Source organism: Apaloderma vittatum, unplaced genomic scaffold (assembly GCF_000703405.1).
Source record: "Apaloderma vittatum isolate BGI_N311 unplaced genomic scaffold, ASM70340v1 scaffold4158, whole genome shotgun sequence".
Classification (NCBI taxonomy): Eukaryota; Metazoa; Chordata; class Aves; order Trogoniformes; family Trogonidae; genus Apaloderma; species Apaloderma vittatum.
This window is the reverse complement of record NW_009731100.1, coordinates 3,073-27,728: the sequence shown is the minus strand read 5'-3', so window position 1 is coordinate 27,728 and position 24,656 is coordinate 3,073. Positions and strand designations below refer to the sequence as shown.

General features: G+C 38.3%; 1 protein-coding gene across 1 annotated transcript in view; it reads right to left on the bottom strand.

Annotated features, from left to right (window-relative positions):
• Positions 1–400: 400 nt before the first annotated feature.
• GPAM (glycerol-3-phosphate acyltransferase, mitochondrial) overlaps positions 401–24,656 on the bottom strand; it is a 26,440-nt gene continuing 2,184 nt past the window's right edge. The window contains exons 2-20 of the mRNA XM_009875052.1: positions 24,565–24,656; positions 21,515–21,588; positions 19,211–19,324; positions 17,884–18,033; positions 16,940–17,036; positions 15,871–16,007; positions 14,401–14,500; positions 13,529–13,741; positions 13,030–13,143; positions 10,971–11,056; positions 10,249–10,364; positions 9,487–9,557; positions 8,117–8,381; positions 7,475–7,617; positions 5,853–5,930; positions 3,209–3,349; positions 2,261–2,450; positions 2,091–2,149; positions 401–932 (exon numbers count right to left, since the gene is read on the bottom strand). The exon at positions 24,565–24,656 is cut by the window's right edge and continues 64 nt beyond it. Coding sequence (XP_009873354.1) covers positions 816–932; positions 2,091–2,149; positions 2,261–2,450; positions 3,209–3,349; positions 5,853–5,930; positions 7,475–7,617; positions 8,117–8,381; positions 9,487–9,557; positions 10,249–10,364; positions 10,971–11,056; positions 13,030–13,143; positions 13,529–13,741; positions 14,401–14,500; positions 15,871–16,007; positions 16,940–17,036; positions 17,884–18,033; positions 19,211–19,324; positions 21,515–21,588; positions 24,565–24,656 — 2,357 coding nt within the window. The 3' untranslated portion in view covers positions 401–815. The remainder of the gene's footprint in view (positions 933–2,090; positions 2,150–2,260; positions 2,451–3,208; positions 3,350–5,852; positions 5,931–7,474; positions 7,618–8,116; positions 8,382–9,486; positions 9,558–10,248; positions 10,365–10,970; positions 11,057–13,029; positions 13,144–13,528; positions 13,742–14,400; positions 14,501–15,870; positions 16,008–16,939; positions 17,037–17,883; positions 18,034–19,210; positions 19,325–21,514; positions 21,589–24,564) is intronic.

Here is a 24,656-nt window from a genome sequence, read left to right as displayed (position 1 = left end):
CATTTTTTTTCAATTAAATAATAACCTAAGATTTTACAACATATTCACATTCAGGCAGCTGTCAACTGACTTTGATCTGGCCGAATGACAGATGCCGTAACAAAAACAAGAACGCCACTCTCACATTCTTCATGACAGCAGTGATTAGTGCAATTTGCCACCGCACTAGACAGCTCTGATAGTGCAAGGTGTGCTGGCTAACAATGTTTTTCACATCCATCTGCTACATGATCGTTATTCTCTGACGTCTGTTAATTGTTATTCTCATTAGAATTTTGGCATTTATGTTAACATTTATGAAAAGCTATGGCTTTATCCATGAAATATATATCCTGCCTAAGCCAAATTTTTAAACAACTTATTTAAAACAATAAAACTGAGTTGGAATAAAAATTACTTGTTTATGCCATAAGCTGTGTTGCCACTAAACTCAAGATCTCAGGGTTAACTACAGATCACCAATATGTGTATTTGTGCATCTGTTACAGTCTTTAAAAGTATATTTAAAACATAACACTGATAAAACTTAACTCTTTGTTTAAAATCTAATTCTAATCATTTATCGTATTTTCTGCAACGTTTAATTACTTGTATCCAAAGTGTCATCTGAGTATCACTGTATTACAACAGGACTGGGTCTGTAAGAAAGCCGTAAATGCAGACGTAAGAAGGCACTTGTCTTCCAGTAGTTCAAGTCAGAGAAGGCCTTACCCAGACAGCGGCACCTTACGCTTGGAAGGGTTAGCGAATGTCCCCAGGCTTTGACAGTCCCAAAACCCGTGTTCATGTCCCTGGACAAAGGTGCTATATGCTGTCTATAATACCATGAAGCCCATGATGAATTCCAGTAGTTTTTGCCTGTTGCGCTGAGGTAGGAACGTAGTGCTGAGTTCCAAAATGGTATCTTTTCTTTGTTTTGTCTGGTTGAAAACCTACAGCACAGCATGAACATATGTAAGTATCACCATGTTAAAGGGGTCTTTTTTGTGAGTCAAATTTATGGTCTATAACAAATTTGCCCTCATTTACAAGACCTCCCCACCCCCCCTTGATGGCTTAGATGGCAATGCCTTTAGATATTAATAGAATCCACTGAATGTTGAAGCCCTTGAAGTGGTATAGAAGAAGAAAAACTGAGAAATAAGCAGTGTATAATAAACAGCCAACTCTTAACAGTGAGGGATAAAACATACACTCAAAAGACATCTGACTTGAAAGAGTAAGCACTTTGAAAACAAGAATTCAGATCCTATGTTCTGAATAAATGCTATCTGGTTCCACTTTTCCAAAGCAGAATAAACTAGAATTAAAATGACGTATTGGATAAATACTTTCTTGACAGCTCTTACAGTCTACAACAAGATACCTTTACTGCAGGCTTTACAATAGGCTAACTATTGTTAGATTATTTAATACATGAGAATTTAAAGACAAGGACTTCAAAACCCTTATCTAGCAATACTTTGCCTAAATGCTGATGCTTTCAAAATTATAATGCTAAATCCCATCTGGCATTCAGGAAACCATGTCATTCTGGTGAAAACAAAAATCCTCTTAATCTGCAAAATCTAGATGAGTGATTTAAACGCCAATGGTAAAGTGCAAAACTGTCCATTTTAAAGAACACCTGAACCCTCATGGTAGACACTGGCGGTCTATTAAGGTGGTTCTCCTAGAGTATCAACCACTGTTAACCCCAAACTGAGTAACTAATACTTGCTGAAGATGTAAGTAGTCCTTCAAAATTAAATGTACTAAGCACAGAGCACATTCTCAGCCTTCCAGCATTGTCACTAATGTCCAGTAAGGACATGGAATAGAGCAGAGCAACTTCACTTGCTGTGAATAAAATTGTTTAGTCACCTAGTCCGCATCTAGACAGGTTTTCTCACAACCAAAGTGCCCTGTTCTGCAATGTGGGCTCTTCTCCTAGAGCCCTGAGCCACAAAGAAAGCAAAATGCTCAAAAAACCACAATTCCTTTTATATAGATTTTACACTGACACTGAACAGGTTTCATGCATTGTCAAAATTATGCTCATTACCAAAATGAAACTTAACAGTCTCCAGCTTTGACCACCAAACACTCACCCCAATTTCCTTAAAAACTTTCACTGCATTTTTCACATGACTGTAGGTAGCACTCTCAGCTGCAGGAAAAAAAAAAAACAGAGATAATCAAGCTGCAATTGAATTTGGGCTGCATTGTGCTAGGGGGAAGAGAACGAATCAAGACCAGTTCCAAAACTCATTTAACGTACCATATACGGCAACATTCTTCTCTGTCCTGCTTATCAAGTGTCTGTGTAACTTTTGAAGGTACTCAGACTCTAAAACAGGACCACTAAAATTGTGCACGAAGATGACAGCAGAGCTATATGCCTCCAGTAAAGGTCCCAATAACCTCTGCAGGAACGTGATGTACTGCTGGTGCTCCTGAGACTGGCTCACCTAAGAAAGGGCAACAAGAGTTGAAGTGACAGAGACCAGTGGAAATAAGAAATGACCTGCAACACAGGACATGGCAAAACAGTGGCCAAAAAAATTCCTAGAACAAAAAGGAATATGGACGCACAACACAGCATGTTATGAAAGCACAGCAAAAAAGCCGTTTACCATGAGGGACAAAACAGGCACTGCACATCACAGATCAATGCTACTTTTTTTCTCCTCCAGTATATTAATAACTATTTTCCTAAATAAAATTAAAGACATCATACTACTCTGCAGCCAACAGAAGGGCTGCCACACATTCCCAGAGATGGACGTAACTTTCCAAGTGTTAACAAGATATCCTCAACGGTGTTTGTGTTAGCCCTGTGAGAAAACTGGTAATATGTCCAAAATCAACATGATCAATCTATTAAGTGAAATTCAGGCTGAAAATGAATACAAGCCGAAAGTGCTCCTTTTAGAGTGCGTGCTGTCCGTAAAGAATACAACATCCAGACACTAAGATACTTCACCATTTATCAGTTTTCACAACACTAAACACTGCCCTTCCACCTCCCTATAAGATTACTTGATGTTTCTTAAGATGTTTTCCTCATGGGAAGGAGAGAAAGATATTTTACTGAGTGAAGCAAAACAAAACGGATTAACACTGCAAAGCACCAGAAAGAAAATTATCATTACCCCTCCCAAACTAGTAAAGCAGTTTCTATCTCTTGCTACAGGCTTCGATGTTATTAGCCTTAGGATAATATTACCTTCAGGTAGCAATCTCTCTGCTCTTCTCCAAAATCACTGTCTTCATCTTCCTCATCACTTCTCCAAGATAATGGCTCGGGGAGCTTTTTATTCCATTGCTGTTCTGTAAGACTGGGGCTAACATCCTCCTGATCATCCTGCTTAAATTTGAAAGATAAGGTGGAAAACTGATAAAAACCCCAAATCCAGGCAAACAACATAGGTTTTTTTATAATCTCATCTGACTTAATCAGTCCATTCATTAACCACTATTTAATGAAAGCAGGTGAGACCCAATTACAGTCAAGACTGAGACAAGCAGAGAGAAGACACATTTGGTAAAAAAGACTTTCTTTAGTTCACCTGTCACACAGAAGTGAAAATCTTCGCAAGTGTGACTTAATCTTCGTACAAAAGGCCATGCAATAGCAGTTGCCAAGAAGGTGTTTCCAGTTATATTGGGATAGAAAACTGAGATGCTATCTGGATGTGGATGTTGCTAACCTCTATACTACTGTTACCTTATAGACAAAGTAGTAAACTCTGTGTATTACAGTAGCAAAAATCTCAGATAATTCAGAACACAAGTCACTATTTGGAAGTGATAACTCTACTGATGCTGTTCTTGCAGTTGTCCCCACAGGACATACTGGTTGGAACAGAATGAGCCAGTTTTAATCACAAAGGCTTCAAATTCTTTAAAGTTTGATTATGTAGATACAGGTATGTCAGAAGTTCAGGTGTACAGTAACTGAGGTGCAACTGAAATACTCCACCTAACTGATCAATGTTTGATGCAACGTTCAATTTCAACAATGCATCTTCAGAAGAGAGTTTTAGAGATAGTAAGCACACACTAGAAAGAATAACGGAAGCCTTAGTAGCAATCATTCACCATTATTTGTTTTCCTTAAAATAGAGCAGAAAGAGTTTTCAAAGGTCAGAGGTGCTAAGTCACTGAGGAAAGACCCCCACATCGTTATTCCGTTTAGAAATGGGAACTTGACGAGATTAAAACCAAATGGGGTAACAGACACCTTGTAGACGCAATTACTGCCATAATATTCATGAGCAAGAAAAAGGCCTCTGCAGCAAACAAAGAATGACATCCCTCCAATCTTACATTCTGATACGTTTTATTTCAAATGAAGCAAAGGTCAGTTTAAAAATACTGAAGAGACAACTATGTGCTAGGCATATTTCTTAGTTTTTGAAATAGACCCTAGAATCAAAGGAAATGTATTTTTAAAAAAGCATGGGCCAGTCAAGCTTAATTTAATGGGAAATACATCAACGTGTTAATGTCAGCAGTAAACTGAAATAATTAGAAGGGTGAGAATCTAGCTATCTTTGAGAGTATGTTGTAAAAAACCCACAAACATTTCCAACCTGTCAGAAGTCATGAAACGGCCATCATTTACAGTGTTTGCACTGATTATGCAAACTCTTAACATTTTAAAAGCAGTAAGCAGGTAGAGGTCTTCTAAGTTTGACAAATTTACTGATAGATCATGTATCCTTTTTAAGCTTTTATATATAGCACTGGTGGTGTATATCAGACAATAGACAAATATTTATGTACTGCCTACTAGCTATCTATATTCCAGCTATGAACAGCAAAGTACCAGATGTGGCAACCAAAATTTATAGAACTCTCAAGACAGGTTTCATGCCTGAGTAGACAGAGGTGCCTGTTTACTGCTGCTCACACCTATTTTCCTCATCTGGGCCCAGGCACAGAACATACAGGTTTTTTCCTAATCTTCTGATGAGTATTCATTTTTGGATTTATCTAGTAATGATTACAATCTAATGAATGACAACATGATCACATAAAAAGCAAGCAGTTGTAACTCCAAAGAAGGAAAATGTTTAATAGCCAGGTATACCAAGTAAGTAGTACCTATGGTTACATATATTAAAAATGGAAGCATGTTTCAAAAAGTATGCAGTAAGATTAGTGAAGCAGCAGCCATTAACAAATATACCAGGAGCAGCTCTAGCCTCCTTTGAAGCCAGAGAGCTGCAAGAAGAACACTGCCAAATAGACAACTCCTTTCCTACATGCTCTGTAAATTTTGTTGCTTCCTCCTGGGTGGCAAGGTTTGCTTACTGTGCACAAAAAACGGTTTAGGAAGCAAAGGTACGTCAAGTCAGCTGCTCCCTGATTCCCCAGGTTTTCTTTACACTGTACGCCTCTGGCAGACTGCACCACACAGCGACTCCAGCACATCCCTGAAACAGCAAATTGTGCCAGCAGAGAGGCTTTACAGTAATTTTGAGATTGATGCAAAGGAATCCAAGAATGACAAAAGATACGGACTACTGACTCTTGTAGAGCAGAAGGTAAACATCCATGTAGCTATGCTACAATCCAAAAGAGTTCCAATAACAAAATAAATCCCCATTTAACAAAACACTGTTAAACATGTGTCTCCCTTAGTGCTTTTAGTGGTACGATGAAATTACAGAGTCATTCATAGCATCACAGGATGACTATACCCAAACGTCTGATGCTTATAAATGTAGGAATGAAGTAGTATCAGTCCAGGACTTGCTGTTACAAGCTTTCAGTAACATGTATTTAGAACAAGAAGCATAAACTACCTATGGCTAAAGGCAAGTGCAAGAAACAAAGCTCATTTAGTACCTCTATCCCCTTACCTCGGCCACCAGAAGAATGCCGTATTGTATCAGCCTTTCCACAGACTCATGGCAAACTTGATATATCACCTGGCAAGGCTGCATAAAATAAAAGAAATGCACTGAAAAAATCACATCCCTTATAGCAACACTAGTTCCCTGTTCAGTATGAACGTTCTAGATACAGCAGCAATTATTAAACTAAGTTATTAAGCTTTTACCAGCGCAATCCCAATATATCACTCTTATGTTTACCCTGCCAGACAGACAGACGTTAGAAAAATTACAGTGAAACAGGGTATTTAAAATTTGCCCAAGTTTTTTTAAGAAATTTATTACATATACTACACTCACAGAAAACTACATTAAATATTCTCCCCTTTGAACTGCCTCTAACCAAATTTTAGCTTGTTTACCATCTTGGAATAAAATCATCATAAAAGTAAAATGATTGACTCATACCAGCAATTTATTTGGAATTTAAAGGAACGTACACTTTTAAGAAGCTATGTTTTGAAAAAAACAACCCTCTTTCATATTGCTCATAATCACCTAGGAAGTATTTGCTAACTTTAAGAAAAAAAATTATTAGCTCTGAAAACAGAAAGGTAAGATTACTAAAGAACCCCATCATACAAGCTACATTACTGCCCAGACAAAAAGTACTAAAATTGGCTTATGCGTCATTTAAAAAGGCACAAGTCACATAAATATGCACAAATTTAAGAGCTAATTCAAGAATCTCTAGAATTCTAAGTAATTTCTACCCATAAGAAAAAAAAAATGGCACTTCGAATTGCAAGTAATCAGAACATCTGAAGACTGAGTAACATAAACTCTCTTCAGCATTTTGTAACAAAACAGAAGTCAGGCCATGTTCAAAATTGCCACTAAGTACTAGGTGTGGCACATAGTGACTATTTCACTCCTGTGCAAATTAAGAATCTCTTTAGAATCTGGAGCCTTAGTTCCCAGCATAATTTCAATCATTTATGCAAACTCATGTGAGCCGGGTACTCTCAAGGACTTCTATTTGTTTAATGAAAGAAACATTTAAATACTTTGGGCAGAAGGCAGATATAATTGTGATGGCCTAATGACACAAGCAACACAAAATCTATTAGAAGTCATTATAAATCCCAACATCAAGCTCTGGGAAGCCGACAGAGATGGTGTGAGCAGCTTTTCTTTCTCAGGAAAGGCCTAAAGCCTGCAGCACAGAAATGCTGCGGGTGCACCTCAGCATCCCCATCTCCCCGCAGGAGCAGCAGGCGTGCGCTCAGTATCTGCCCCTGAAACCAGACCAACTGATCACACCATGCCAAGGAAACAAGGTAGTGTCAGGATTTTGGCACACTAAGTCATGTGCTGTCTTAGGCCAGACATCTTCTGGATGAAGGGTTCTGATGGAACTACTTCTGTCCCAATATTTAGACATTTCCTTCAAGGAGATGGGAACAACATCATCATCTTTCTGCAAATGACATTCAACCTCTTGATACTCATTACCATCACACTGCACGTACAGCAAATGTATCAGAACTGTGACACGTGGAAAAACCATCAAGTAATTTTAACATAATGTACACAGTTATAAGGAGAATAAAAATTTAAAACTTGGGACAATTAATGCAATTACTCACCAAAGATACAGTAAATTCATTAGAAAGCAAATAACACAAGCTGGCAGCTTTTCGGACCAAGTGTTCTTGACTAATCAAACTGGGAGAAACACCATTTGTACCATTTCTGTACCTCCTACTCTGAACCGCATGAAGACTGCAGGCTAGAGCAGAAACAAACATAAGTTTACTTTTTCCAGAGAGTTTTATAGCAAAGGAAACTTAAAACTTTTGGTTTGTGTATTTCTAGGCGTAAAAGCAGTCAAACACCACACATGCAACTAAAGAATAAAGACAGAATTCACCACTATTTTGGGTCCAATTACTGTCAGATCGAAACAAAATCTCCATAAAACACTGCTGATCAAAGTTCAGGTTTTGCCATGTAGAATCAAAACTCTGATAGTGCCTTGCCTAAGGCAGCGACCAATATACAAATACTTCCAAGAAAGACAGAAGATGACGGGAAAGATAAATGGGAACATTACACAAAAAACCCACAAGTTTACTTGAAAATTGTTTTTAAGGTAAACATGGGCTGAAGCAGGGTGGGAAGAAATACATAAAAATAAATTACATGATAAATTTATGAGGGCTTTTTATGCAGATACTTTGACTTCACAGCTTAGAAGAATGTCTTTCCTTGGTAAACCCCAAACATACCGATAATGGCCTCTTTAATGAATACATGAAGTACTCCGTTGCTGTAGAAGTTGAGTTCAAAGACAGCAGGTATCGTTGTGCTGGGAGTGATGAAGAACTCATTGTTTCGGCTAGTGTTTGTGATATTTACACAGTTCCCCAACAAGTGGATGGCGTGCATGACAACATCATCCGAATTCCCTGAAAATCCCAAGTCAAAATCACGGGCTAAGACCTCCTCCTTCATGGAGAAGAAATCTTCTACCAACCTGGAAAGATCAGTTCCCTAGGGAAAAAAAAAAAAACCAGAATCATACACTGAAACACTTTTTCTGCACAGTTACTTTCCTGTAAGCCATATAACTACATATACACCAAACACATACACAACACACTAACTGCCAAGAATCCAAAGCATAACAGTCATATTAGAAAAACTTATTTCACAGATTTTGCTGAAATAGTCCACAGGTTTTGAATTACAAGCAATTATACTTTACAGCCACGCCACTATTTGCGAATGAAGATTTTCTGTTTGCTTCTTGGTTTATTTTACAACCTGCAGAGACCTTAGTCGTTCTTCAAGAACATGTTAGCGATACCACATTGCCACTACCTATGCTATAAAATGAATCATCAATTATCTAGGAATACTGTAAATAACAGAACTGTTCAACTGGTGGGGATATGAGGAAAAGCTTTTCCTCAAGCACTACCTTCCCTTATTTTATGTTAAGGTGGCTTCAGATGATAACGTGAAATGCTTCTTTGATCCCACGATTTTAGGAAATAAGAAAGACTGGAGTCACGGGAATGGTGATACTGTCCTCAGTAAGCATGATTACATATCCAACCAATGTTTTTCAATTTGTTCTTGATTTATGTGCAATAAAAGCTTCAGATTAGAGGGAGAAAAAAAAATCAGAAAAAATGCAGACCAGACTTGTAGGAAAAAAAATTCCTTCCAAGCCCCATGCACAAAACTTCAGTTAAACAGTAGTATCATTCTGCCATTGTGATATAACATTCTACTACCAAGGAACAGCAAGGCTAATTTGAAAAGTAACAGAAGAAATTAATGTTTGATGGTGAATGTGTCCGAGATCTAAAAAATAACCTTAATACAATAAAAAAAATTATGGTCTCTAAAAAAATTCTGAATTACAAAAATCTATTTCCACACACGTATTTATTATCACCTCATCAATTATGGCTCATCTTCAAGCATTCACTACCAACTAAAATATTAGCACCAAGACTATCTGTAATCCACTTTAATTTAAATGCATCCTCCTTCTTTTATTAGTATGATACATTAGTAAAATGACTACTGTTTTTTAATTAACATAGCCAAACTAATCTTGGACCATCAAGCAGCATGGATGCCTTACCTGCCTGTGTCTGTACAACAGCAAACAGGCAACGATGTGGGTAGACATCACAGCACAGGACTTGTTAGCAGCTAGAAGTAAACAAGATAAACCCGTTAATCACCTCAGAATAAATACAAATAAAAAAAGAGTACTCATTTTTTTTAAAACTATAATGATAGTGGTACTGGCAGGGAACTGTACCTTCTGAATGAAATACAAAGTATTATGTCTCTATAGTAACAGTATTAGCCACATGAACTAAGAAGGCTGAGTAAAGCTTAAATATTTACTAAGCTAAGTACCCTTTTGTATGCATCTCTTACACCTTAAATCACTGATCTACTGACTGAAGCATACACTATGTCACCTATAAAACCTAGCAATGCTGGTCCATGCAGTTTCATGATTTCATGTGAGTATGATTCCAAATAATGCCATTAAGACTGTGAAATAACTTCTTACAGGAACTGCTAAGAAATCAGTGCATGAATATGACAGTGAAACACTTCAGAGTACAGCGAGTTCAGGTATATTAGTCCAAGGAATATAAAAGTTAACAAAACAACAGAATTAAAAGTTTGCACTTAACCAGAGAGTTTATTAAGCTTTGAAGAGGAGGGAGGGAGGCAAAGGATGGAGAACTGTCGAGAGAGGATCTGAAATCATGAAATGATCACCTGAACGGAGGGAACTGGGAAGCGCAACGTTACCAAACAGCTCGCTAGTTCACGCAATCAAAAATAAAAACCAGGTAGCTGATAGTGATACTACAACACTTACTGAACAAAATATGCTCAGCCAAGTTGGATATCAGCTCTCTTCTAAAGGGTTCACTGGTGATATCTCTGGAGCTGGGCAGTGAGGCCTCAGTACTTTCATCCACAGTATCATTAGGTCTGAATACAGAATAAAAATTCACATTATGTCATTGAGATTTTGATCAAAATGTAAAATAACCCAGGCTGATATTTTTTTATGTACATACACTAACTGAACCGTAGCACAAAAAAAGGACTAGGCAGTCTGGTAAGGGCACAAAAATGCTATGTGTAACAAGCTCCACAAAAAGTTATATATCTGCTTTTTCCAAATTATTTCTTCAGACTAAAGAACAACCCAAGGAAAGACTACCAAAAGAAAAATTGCAACCTTGTCCTGTGGCTGTTCACAACTTGGCCATTACACCATTTGCACCCTAAAATTTTTCCTAGGAGCTCAATTTTTCGCTAAGTTATTACATAAAATTTAAAATTAAACCAACAGAAGTCATTAAAATAAAAAAGCCTCCTCAAGCTTATTTGAACAGAGCTCCCCAGAAAGAACACAACTCTTATTTTAGGTTGCACAGTTAAAATTGTCTAAGTTTTTAGTTTTTCTATACATGATTAGAATACTCTTGGGGAGTTCAAGCACTGTTTGGAATGTAATGCAGAACACCAAAACAGTCAAGCAAAAAAACCCCAACCTGTCCTCCCTCCCCCCAACACCCCAAAAATCTCTACCTTGATGGAAGTATAGCAGGTAACAAAGCTTGTTCCAGAGAAAGAGGAGCAGGCACAGGTTTTTGGCTTTGGCTGTTTACATATTCCTGTTAAGAGAAGACTTATTTTTTGTACTTTTTCCACCTTATTCTTGCATTCAACTGATAATATTATTATATGAAAAAAGTAATTATTCAAAAATGCAACTATGACTAAAAATGAATACTCAAACTGAAAGTGCAGTAAGAAGGTCCGAAAGTAACAGTTCATTCACTTTTGATTTTATTTTATGAAAAGGCAGACTATCCACAGCAAGGAATCTGCACTTCATAAAAAACACTGAAACAAAACCAATACACAACCCCTGTCAGCGCACTGCTGGGAACAACTCCTTTGAGACTAGCTTCTCCACCATCAAATTAATGAGAACTGCCTTCATTAACATGAATGAGAGCAAAGTCTAATACCTATTCAGAACCAAGACGGGGACTGTAATTACTGCTTGCTGCCACTTTGCTCAAATGCCAGGATAGGGCACGTCTCCATAGGTAAACACCAGCATAGAACCTCCAGTTGCAAGACCCCTCACGGTGCGACAGACGAAAGCGCCCATAAAGGAGGCAGGGTATCACACTTGGAATTCTTGAATACCAAATTTTTCACAAGCCAAACACCTCTCCTTACACGTTAGCATTTATGTTATTCTGTTCTAAGGACACTCTGTTCTTTCAGTTTCTTTAAAGACTGATGTGGGAAACTAAAGAGCCACTTAACCTGCTGGTCAGGAATACAGCTCCCTCCCAGGAAAGCTGCTTAAAAGACTTTCACAGCCAGCCTGCTCTCTTCTGTTTCTAAGCCTCTGCTCAGAGAACTGCAGATTAACCCCCAAAGCTCAACTCCATTAGAAAAAGCCTGCAGTGACATACCTACATCAGTTTAAAGATACGGTTACACTTCTGCAAAGCTTGCTGAGGGCATACTTAAACAATTTATGGCATTTATTATCTCTCTGAAGTACAAAAAATGAACACACACATACACACAAATGAGACCCAACAGAGGTTACCAGGAAGCTACACAGTGATTAGCATTTCACTAGATTAGGAGGGCAGATAACCTTCTTCTCTTTATACTGATCCAAGAACCACTGTTAACTCCCTACCAAGAATAGCTCAAGCCCTCTCCTCTGGCAGTGAACTAATATCTCTCCCTACTATGCTAATCATAAGGTAGTGCAAACGGTCACAATAATTTGATGCTGTGGTAATTAAACCCTCCCAAAGATCTCCAACCTACTGCTTTTCTGAAAGAAGTAGGGCCGAAAGAAGAACGCCTAATTAATCTGAATAATGTTCTAGTAGGTTGTTGTTACAGTAGTTAATCTTATTAAAGTCACACTAAAAATGAGGTATACTGTGGCAAAATAGATTAGGGAAATGCAGGTAAGTACAGTACTAGCAGATTCTGCAAAGAGATCAGAGAAAAGTAAGATAAGAAGGCAGATAATACTGCACCACCCCATTCCCTGAGAAACTACAGAACAGTGTTTGCTGAATACCTTATGTAGGTAATAGTTGTAGAATAACAATCAACTATGACTTTCAAAGAATACGTAGATTTTTATGATATATTATCCATTATTATTTTACAGCTACTAATTTGCTTAGCAATTTTAAAAAGCCAGTGAGGTAAACATCCTTCCTCAACAGTGTAAGCCATTAAATTACTTAAACTGGAGAACAGCTTTCAGCTTCCTTCAATTCCAAACGTCTCTACAACGTAAAGAACTACTACATGGTACAAGGATCATTTTCAAACCCGATATAACAAACCAAAATAGTCCAGTGAGAATAGTCACACTATTTCAATACTAACATAACCCTTTATTTCAGCTTGACACAACTGTGTCTGAAGACTCACACATTCAGCAAAGCAGTGATACTTTTGTCCCACCAAAATGTACTTCAGTAGATAATGCTAGTGATAAGCCACAAAGAGAAAAATCAAAACAAATGTGTCCCTCTCCGGAAACACCAAAAATATCAAATCTTCAAAAGGATCTTCAAAATACCAAACTTACTTTCAAGGAAAACGGTTGTGCAAAATCTACTCTGACACACCCGTAATTCTTCCGCAGCATTCTGAAGACTCCTCTAGCTATGCTCCAAAGACTTTCATTCTTCTTAGGCTTGCCCTGAAATACATAAGTGGTTGTTTTGGGTTTTTTCCGATTTGCAATTAAAACGTTACATTTAAAATCAAAACACACAGAAGATAAATCAAAGCTGAATCTTCTGGCACACTTTATGACTTCAAGTAATTTTAAAAAACTATTGTCTTCCACAGATATCCCCTTGAACATATTATTTGCTATGTCATGAATTTGTATTTACAATTACATTGCCCACATCTCGGCACTCCCAATCAGAGAGGTTTTGTGATTCATGGCTCTACACCTCACACTAACACCAAGGACATGTGACAGAGGACTACTAGCACATTGTTTAACTATGCAACACATTTTCCTGCACATAAACAGAAAATCCCCCAGGGGAAACGAGTTGTTCAATTGCTCTTACCAGCTGTTCACTGTTATAGTGACCTTCAATTATGCGATCATAGGAGATTCCCACAGGTATAATTAGGACATCAGGAGTAGCATTTGAGAAGAGAGCATCCACCACCACAGACAAAAGACCAGCTCTAGCTCCAGATGTCTTTCCACTTCGAGACCGTGTGCCTTCCAAGAATATTTCTAAAAACTGTTGCTGTCTTAACAATTCTTCTATGTGCTGAATACAAAAAGATTGAAAAAGAGGGAAAAATAAATATCTAGTTACACTATATTGTCAGCAACCATTCCTTTTGAAAACCATTGGGAGCTCATGAGTTGGCACAAATACTTGTGAAAAAAAATAAAAGCAATAATTAAGGCTTGACACAAACTGCAACTGAATTTGCATGAATACAAGCAGTATAATGCCATTTGCTCAAGAACAGCATCTCTAGCAACAGGTAATCTAGTCACTTTGCATACATCTCTCCTGGTTCCTCAGTACATGCCATCTTCCAAAATGCAAATACAGCACAAAGAATTACATCAACCCAACATAAAGAGACTTCCATTAAGTTAACAGAATCAGTGTAGATATGCCTCAGTACAAAAGAAATTAGAGATACAAGGCTTGAGTTTGACATTAATTCAGAGAGTATTAATTCCACTTTAATAAGGATTATGCAAGGTGAAAATCGGCTCATCCTCAAAGGTGCTGGGCTCTCAGTGCTCTTCTATACATTCAAGACTTCATACAGAAACGCACCCTTTTTCTGCAGCATGAAACAATGACAAAATCAAAGCAGCAAAAAACATCCCCAGACTGATACAACTCACTGGCTCACTTGCCACCTGACTGCAACACTGCCTCCAGAAACGAAGACAACAAGTACGTACCACATAGAGCAAAGCTCTGTAGAGGAAGTCCTTACGACCATCAGGACTCTGATCTAACTTTCGACGAATGAAAAATCCTCCTAGCTTGCGGATCAACGTGCTACATAAAAAAAGAAGAATTACACTTATTGATTTTAGCTTGCAGAAAACTACTACACATCCTGTACAAAATTCCTAGTGCATCACTGAAATTATTTAACTGAAATTACCGAAATTCCCAAAGATTAATAAAATGTATTACACTATTTGCATATGATGGGACCACACAAACCTTACTCTGTTTAACTTATGAAACAGGCTTCTCTATGCTCTTTCACTCCCATGACAGAGCACTTACCCTCTGCAGTGACCCTGACTGGGAGATTATCGTGTATCGAGATGCTGGTGACGCACACAACAGTTAACCTGAGCTGGCCCAAGTCTGTGCTGTGCTGCACATCCTGCACGGCCTTTGCGCCCGTGCTGTGCAGCACATACCCCTCGGCTGCGGGATCAGCCAGCTGATTTAAAATTAGCCAGCTGATCTTAACAGAGGAGCCTGCAGGCAGCTCCCACTTGACACCAGCAACTAGGCCACCTGCATGGCCTTGCCTTGATCTGAAAGTGCAACAAGAAGTTCTCATGAGAACACCCTTTCTCCTTGACAGAAGAAATCATGAACAGAAATGTCTTCTTGTAAGGAAATCCTACACTAGCCCAAATGACCAAAACGAATTAACTCTTTCTGCAGACCGGGTTCACATGATGCACTGTGTGTGGGTCAGAGACCCCCTGGATGCTGCAATGCTCGGGGTTTCCAGTGTCTACAGGTACACTAGATTACTTAGGCTAGTCTCTTTCTTCATATCATTAGCCTTATTAAATGGCCTTTTAATTGGTACTTTATACAGTCAGAATGCCTTTCTTACTGGGAACATCACAGACCAGTACCTACTGTTACAAAACACCCTCTAAGTCAAGGTATCCCTCTTCTTTCATCATTTCCTGCAATATCCAGCAGCTTTTCAGAATTCAGTTATCCCCAAATTCTGTCTCACTGACAAAATACTACCTAAAAGACCTTACGTTCTTCAGCCTCCAGAAAAATGATTTAAACAGAGACCAAATTGGCATACTTTCCTCCAAAGCATTATCTGCTCGGTACTTTTGCTGCCCATTAGCCAGCTCATTAAACTTCATGAAGAAGAGTCATCCACTCACAACACTTTTTCACATACTCATCTTTCCTTTCTTACTTACCCACTTTGAGACTCCTAGAAGAAAGGAACACCCTTTCTTACCCTACTTAGGTTATGTCAGAGTTTCTCAGAAGGATTTTTATGCCTTCTGTCTGATCAGGTAATAGGAACCAAAGAAGTTCTACATGATGGCTCAGATTATGTTACACTTGGTCATAAAACATATTGCGTAACAGATCACCTGAAGATCCTTCCATCTCAGTGTTTTTATCAAACAAGAAAAGGTTACTACCTGAAGATGGGGATGTTGAGATTGTTCCCTGCAGCAATGTAGGGTGCTTTGATGTTATGGCAGAAAAGAATGAATGTAAGGAGCAGGTAGTCAATGTGGGACTTGTGAACGGGCAAGAAGATAAGAGGCAAATTCATCTACAGTGGGGAGAGAAAGAAAAAAGAGAGGACAGCTGGTAAGAAATGTGGAATATTACTCATTTTCTAAAATCCATCTAGCGTCGTATTATCAGAACTTATGGTATTTTCTGGTTACCATCATCGAGTTTGTTTACTTCTGGTTTCACTCAGCTACAACAAGAACATTTTACTCAACTGTACTTCTTAATTTTCATGGACCGTAGGCTTTAGTTTTACACATTACATTAACAATGATTAATGTTCTCAGTTTCTTCAGACTCATAGTATTGAGAAAACAATCAAACAGTCAAAGGGATGTGGCCAAATTACCAGTGTCACCAAAGTACTGCGATTTCTTTCTGTTAGATATTAGCAAGGATCTATGAATAGTGGGGTTCCCAAACACTGTAATCAAAAGGTAACAGAAAACATTAGGAACCTTTTTTGTTTGCTTCATTTATCTAATCCATCTTTCTAAGGTAAACCCTGTAAAAAGAACCAATTCCTTTAAGTGTAAAGAAAATGTTAGAATTTAAGGAGTTATTTCATAAATTTCACTTAATATCGAAGAATTGAGAACAGTTTGCTGTTTGTTTGTTTATGTCTTAAAGATTTTTATTCTAAATTAAGGCAAGTGTGAAAAATCCTAAACAGACCTAATCATTTACTACTGGCTGCCTCAGAAAAAAAAAAAATGCTGGCTGTAGGACATCCGAGACGATCATTCAGCCTGATAGTTAAAATTTGATCCTGAAACAAAAGCAAAACTAGTTCACATAGTGTATTAGGTTACACAACTCACAGAGCATTATATTTAGTTGAAAACACTATTTCACAGATTGTTCTATCTACAATCTGATTGTCACTCAGACTTAGCAGAACTCTCCTAAAAAGAGCTGTAAACATTAATATAAACTCCATTGAAAACCTACTTCTCCAGCCTCTCTTACCTCTGTTGCTGCTTTGACCATTTCTATTTGACCTCTGTGGATCTGAATATTCCAGAAAAAGCTGTTAAACAACTTTAGTAACACCCAGCCAGTCAACCTGAAGGAAGAACAAACACAACCCAAAAAAGCTTCATTAATTAATAATTACTGCAAAATCCAATTGCTTAACAAGTTATTGCCTATCAGCTAAGCCACGGTTAGCAACCACATATCAGCCTTCCGCAGTTATGACACAAAACTTGTTGGTGTCAGCCTCAGTGAAGGCTGCTCAAAGGGCAGAGACCACTTTATATACAGGGCAGGGTAGTGGAGGAACTACACTCATTTGTAATAACTAAAGCTAGTTAGGTGAAGTTAGGTGACAGAACATATCTGGTCTTGTGGGAGAAAATACAGTTACAAAAAAATACAGAGTTTGCATCACAAAAGTTGGTGAAGGGGACTAGGAACACGACAGAGATAAATTAACTCTTAGTAATAAAGGCAGACACCATAGTAGAAGATTTTATCTAAGATAAGACTCTTTCTGGGATATTTAGATCTACGGGTTATGACATTCAGTGGGCTACTGGAAAAAAGATCTTTGACAGTCTAAGATGCTGCAGCTATCTGCTCTCACTCATATCTTCCTGAAGCAATACAGGACACTAATATTGGTCTAACCTTCGGCACTAAATGTAGGTTCAGGAAAAAAGTCTGTATTTAATCTTACTGTAAGATTTATCCCTTGGAAAGACAGAGGATTTCTGCTGCATCTGAACATGAAGAGTAACTACCATTTCATTAGTTAACATTAGAAAAGGGATTTTTATGAATAATGTAATATTTTTAGAATAATTATTCATTATTTATTAATCATTTGTTACAAGCTTTGCTGGTACAACACAGAGAGAGAGTGGTCATCGTTTTACCCATTGGCAATACCGATAAGCCATTTTTCTTACCTGATTAAAGCAGGTGACACATTTGCTACCATTTCCTGTAGAATTTTCCTAGCTTTTTTCTTTACTTTGTTGATAGCTTTAGGATCCGTTTGAGCAAAACTACCCGGAGCACTTGGTTCAGAAGCTTCATCTACAATGGCCTTCTGGACTCTGATATTAAAAGTAAAACTTATGAGATAATCCCTCAAAAGGAGTGTTCAAGACATAGACAACAACTGCTGGCAATGAGCTACATATTATTACAGGAATAACCTGCAGCCATCAAAGAACATGCACACTGAATTACTGTGTACTCTAAATGCATTAAATTTAATTCAGCAGTTTTTGAAGTTCTGGTTAAACAGGTGGGTGATGGATAAATGCACTCAAAGTTGACCACGTAAAACAGTACCTATGCAGTCCACAGGTACTGATATTAAGTGACTGCCAATTTTTAGAAATGGTTAATAAGGTTAAAAATGCAGAAAGAACAGCTGGAATCTCCTCTTTGTCAGTATTTTCTTTTTCTTTCCATAGCAATTCCACTTACCTCATTAGACAGATTTATGCAGCTGTTATTTTGCACTTAAACCGTATCTTACCCTTTAAATTCTCAGTTTTACAAAGTGTAACTTAAATGGGGAAAATAACCCTCATAAAATTAACACATATCTACGAGAGATTAAGTGGTTTAACACACCACAACTGTGGCACAATTCTGTCTGCTTTACTTTTCAAAAGCAACGCTATCATCTTGAGGTGGTACTCCAACATTAAAGATTCAGAAGAGTTAGGAATGCGCATGCAGGCTGTGTGTGCCCTCTGACAAAAGCAGACTCAAGAAGTGGACATGCAGCTGAATTTGTGTCCAGGGAAAACTGACACCTTAGTAGCTAATCAGTGGCTCAGCGTGCCATTTAAAATGCCATATATCAAACAAGAAACAAGCTCCAGAAAGTAAACCATTGGTATTTCATTCCGAAGCATTCTTCCAGTTTTGCCTCTCACTTTTGGCGTACAATGAAATGCTGATTTCCCATTATTTCTGAAATAGTGACAATTTCTGATAACTGTAGTATGACTTCAGTGGTAATGATTTACACGAATTACATAAACAAATACTTGCAAGAGTTCCCATGCAGCTGTCCATCCACTATGCATGATTTATTTGAAGATTTATAATTCCTAATCTGACCTCTTTTGCTATACAAACAGAACTTGCAAGCTACCGTCCAGAAAGGCTGTGCTGAAGATACTGTATCTTCTATTACTTTATGCAGTCTGATTTTCAAAACCATATTATAATATAAAAACCATTCAAAAAATAGTTTATACTGCATTATCTTACCTGCTGTTATTCAGTACATTTTCTGTCAGATTCTTGGCAAACATACCCTTATGAACATCTCTCTCTTGCACAAAAAGGACATAACAAAAGCGTCTTGCAAGCCACCCTCTGTACCTACAAAAATATGAAGGTGTTTGAGCACGACCCTAAAAATATTTCACTGCCAGAAAAAAACCAAAACACTAAAAACACGTAGAAATACAATAAGAAGCAAAAGTACGTAATTCTTTATGAAGGGCTGCCTAAAAGCCTCTGTATCTTCAAGTAAATTGCTAGTCTTACGGATGAAATAACTGATGCTCAACACAAAATACCTGAGACAACTGAAGCCTGCATTACTTCGGTTCAGGCCTTAAAACATCCATAGTATCACGGGAAAGTAGCCACAAACCAACACATACGTTTTGTCCATCTGCTGGAATCAGCTCGGCGAGGACGAAAGAGGAGGTTGTGCCGAGTTCTGATTTGGTGACTTTGCACTGAGGAATTTAAATGCCCAGCTAAGTAGTTTGTCAACTTCAAGAAACACCGAGTGCTTCTGGGAAAGCTGCTCACATTGTACACATGGGGTAAATTCTCACAGACACTTCTGAAAATGTTTGCATTAGCCATCAACACTAAAAGCATTTGGTAATCTTTTCTTCCTTTGCAGTGTTTTTAAACACCCAGCCCTGTGTGCCTCTTAGGTACCTTCTCCTTGGGAAGTTTAAAAGGAGTAGAAGCACTAAATAAAATTTCTCTACACATTCAAGTGTTTAAGCAAGGCAACTTAGCTTATGCTGCCAGTCTCTTTCTTTTAAATTAACTCCATCCTTCACTCTCTGGATCATAAAAGCAGAAATCACCTGGGAAAGTGTTACTTGGAACAGTTTTCCTAACATCACAGAAGATGCATGTGGCACGGGAAGGCCTAAAATTCAGTCCCCAGCAGTGAATTACTGTTTTCATCACCCTCTTTTTTAACAGCATACAGATATTGCAGTGATCTGTCAGGGTATAAAGGTTTCTACATTCATTTTATAGCTTAGAATTTTTCTAATTATACTACGCTGTATCTGTTTTATAATCATATAGCAATGACAGAAGACAAAACCCACACAGAACAGACCCAGTCAAGCTGTATTTCAAAACTGGCATATTGACACCTAAGAAAATGTCTGTGGTAACTTCTCAATGCAGATACAGCACACTAGCAGTTAAAGAGAATCTCTCTTGCTTTCTAAGGCCAAGAAACTGTGACTATGTAACCCCATGGGCTGTCAAAACTTCATTAAAATTGGCAATTTTCAGACTATAATGACATTCTGAGCTAAAGGCATTTTATTTCAGAATAATTCATTAACCCATATTTTGTTGCCCTTATATTTCTAATTTAAGTGACACTGACCATTCCTAATCATTTAAGCATCAGACTTTGGGGGTTTTTTAAAGTGAAAATTAAACACTATCTCTGTTACTTTTCTGTATTCTAAGCTACCAGCTCAATTCTTAAAGAAAGATAATTAATTCAAATTGAAGAAAGAACAGCCTCTAACATTAGCTTCCTCCCTCTCAAGCCCAGCACAATGCTGCCTTTCTTCCACTCAGACACTCAAGCTCATTTCTTTCAGGCCGCCGGCCTCTCTTTGTTTGCTCTGACTCTACGACAAACACTGCAGGACCTGCTTATGCCAACGATTACAGTAAAAACCTTAGCAAGTGTTATTAACCTTCCGAAGAACAGAATAAAGATTTTTGTGTACTTCCAGTATCTCCCTCCCAGAACATGAGATACACTTCCAATAGTGCACAGATACATCACCATTTTTAGGTCATATGCACCATCTTCCAGGAGCTGCACTCTGACACTGAGGGCAGACGAGAGACAGTCTCGAAAGACATGTTGCGATTTAACCCTCATTAGTGATAACAGTCGACGCCTAAACTGTGAGCCAGATCTGCTCACTAAATTGAAATGCAGCCTGAAGTCATTCTTAAGCCTCGGAATAAAACAGCTCCTCCTGGCATTATGCTACGGATGCTGCCATTTGCACTAAAGGAGAAAGGATTTAAACATGCACTGTTTTCTGTGAAACAAGTTTGACCCTTAACACTTCTTGTCTATGACCCCAAAGGACTTTGCCCAGCTCCCAAATACACACAGCTCGATTTAACAAGTATGTTACCTTCCTGAAGTCAGCATCAATTCCTGCATTTTAGGACAGCAATAGACATTTACTTGGTCTTGTCTAGCCTAGAGATTCTCCTGTCATAAGATCAGAACATACTGAATCTTAAAAGCAAAGGAAAGACTTGCTGCATTACCTTGTATGTGTTTCATTGATATATATGACATTACGCAGACCCAGAGAAGGAATACTAGAATTGAAGAAGTTATCCTGTAAAACCAAGAAAAAAAAGGATTGGTAGGCTATTTCATTACACCGGAATAGCTGTGTCTTTACATTCACCCTAAAATTTAAGATAATGCAATGTTTTTCACCTCTGTTATAGACAAAAGCCAAAGCAATGCTGAAGTTGCTTATAAAGTACACACAGAGTGTTCTGAAATGAAAATGAAATTCACAAAGTTACTATTCCCAACTCCGATACTTTCAAAGTATTCTCTAGGTTTTAATGCATACAGAAATGGTTGTATTGGTTGGATTCTTCAAGCCAGAATGTTTTGTCATAATCTGACATAATATAAACCAGGACTTGTCATAACACAGAACTCACCTTTGAAACAGAACTTCATTAAGCCTTGGTTGAAGCTGAACTTTTTTCAGCATTAGTATGATCACAAGCTTTTTTTTGATGCTCAGTCTGTGACATCCACTTTGCCAGCAGAACAGGCATCGCATAAGGGCAGCCCAAGGGTCAGGATATCCATCCATGGTTAGGTGGCAAATCTCCACATTCCCACTCTGCCTGAACAAAAATCTCAATCCAGCCTTCTACATCCCTGGTACCGACTTCACATGTCAGGCTATTAACTGCTCTGTGATGAGTTTGGGAGCAATTCCGCTTTGGATGAACAACTACTCCTTGGCAGGAAGACCTTTAATCTTCCATATTCCAACTAAGAACCTTGACCGAGACGCTAGTTTCTTTCTGTCCAAATAATATTTAATTATAAAACTGGCCCCACGCCAACAGTGAATTACAGCTAAAACCACTGGGATTGTGTATGTCAAGGAAGACAAAAACAGGACAGTCAAGGAGAAAGATAGTTACAAGCAACAGCAGAGCTGCAGAACCACCTCACTACCAATTTTGCAATGGGAGTCAGATAAGAGTCTTATCCGTATTTTGTTTAGGACACGCCACTTGCCACAAATTTAAATATATGAGTGTCCTATGTCATTTGCAAATCAGGTAGAAATCACATACTACAATGGGGGCACACAGTCTTTTGCCCCATGATGAAGTGTAACTGCACAGCACAGACAATCAACAAATTGTTGCTCTAGGCTCTTAAGAGGAAACTTCAATTTCTTAGACTAAGGAAGGAAATAAATGAATTAGGAAATTAATTAGGAAACTAGTTTCTTAGACTATTCACTGGTAAGTTTTTGTGGATCTTAAAGCTGATGAAATGTTCCTGTAATGAGAAGATTTGCTCTTGGTCTCCCAAAAAGTCAGCAACAGAGTTAAGTACCACTGAACACCCAAGCCTGCTCCAGTGCTCTAGCCGTTAGGTTATAACCTCGCTCTGTGAAACTCATCCTCCAGCTGTCACATCACACTTCAGCAGGGGTGGTGGCTCTGTGAGGTCAAGTGAGCTGATGCAGCATCTCCCTGCTGCTGCGAGGAAGAAGCCCTCAGCTCCCACCACCACATCCTACCCCTTCCCACTGAACTCTGTCTCTCACCTCCTACCTTCTGTCACCGCTAGCATTCACCACACCCCTTAACATGCCAACTTCATTCAGGCAAGGCAGAAAACTAAGACAGCCAGACTAAATGAATGAATAAAGCAGGTAGTTTTCTGCTTGGTTAGTGAACTTGACCACCTCCTAGGAGAGCAGGAAGGAAAACAAGAGCAATAAACAAGACTTCCCACTCCCAGCATCAGCAAACTGTTAGTTTGGCCAACACACTTAAGGAAACTCATCTTATCCATCCCTTTTCTTTAAGAGAATTAACAAAACAGGCAACAGAAAAAAAAAAAAAGTGAAATATCTGGAGTCTAATAAGAGGATCTGGTTTGTTATCATCTGCTGCAAGGATGGTATTTTCTTCTTGTGGCAGAAGGCAATAAAGGGCTTAATCAGGTCATGTCCCCTTCTTAAGTGGGATCTCAAGAGAGTTAATTAGTTTCTTATTAAATGGACAAAATACAGAACAAGATTTTTTTATTTTAAAGCATAATTCCCAACTTGAAAGGAACAGCCTAATTACTAAATGTAAAAAGCCCTAAGCTGAGAATTCCTACACATCTTTCTACAAGTCAAAACTTAACTGTCTGTTGAAATTAGTCTCAGTTTACCCAACTGCTTGTCTTGTTGCCCCTATCACATGTAGCCTTCACAGCATGATTGGATTTCTATCCCACATTTGTATGTCATTGCTGCAATCTTCTTTTCTGGCATAGGAATAGAGTGAAATAATAACTTTTCCTTGGTCAAAGACATAAGCAAATCTTCACTCTAGTCCAGCCTATGATGGAGCTCAGCGCAGGTGTAACAGAGCAATTTAAAGCCTGGGGTGTGCACATAGTCAAATTACACGATGAACTGGTTACGCCATTTATCAGCATTTTGCATCTTCAGCTTACAGGAAGCCTTCCCAACTCAGTTCAGTAAATTCACATTTTAAATCAGCTTGTGCACCCTCACTAGAGCCACCATCTTGACACTGTTCCCAGTAGACAAATATTTCCACTGTCGTAACTGGCACTCCTCGTTTGCAAGCTGGGCAGATAAACCAGGAACTGGCCAGGTGTAGAAAACCAACCCTTCCTCTCAAGCACAGGACTGATCTCTTCAAGTTCGAAGGGAACCATATTGCTTACCTATACCTGTAACTATTCTGTAGATAGAGAACTAAGTGTCCTACTTTCGTATGAACCAAATTCCCATTATTCATCAAACTTTTTCCAATTTCTTAGCGCTAATTCTAAAGAGCTGGAGAGTTCTGTGCAAGGAGTAAGTCCACACTGAGAAGTGGGAGACAAAGTATCATGATAGGTCAGTGACATCCATTAATTCCATGACAAAGAAAATATAGCCACAAACAAAGGTGAAAACTATATTCCTTTAGAAAGTAAGAACATTGTTACCTTAATTCAGAGAGTAAGAAAACTACTGAAACTTCATTACACTGCAACTATGTATTATTGTCAGACATAATCCAGACCATAATCTTCTTACCCGGCTCTGGGGAGTACAGACGTAACAACATCGTCCCACAAATGGCCTTTTTCTGCTCAACAGAGTCTCTTTCCATTTTAAAGTGGCGGATC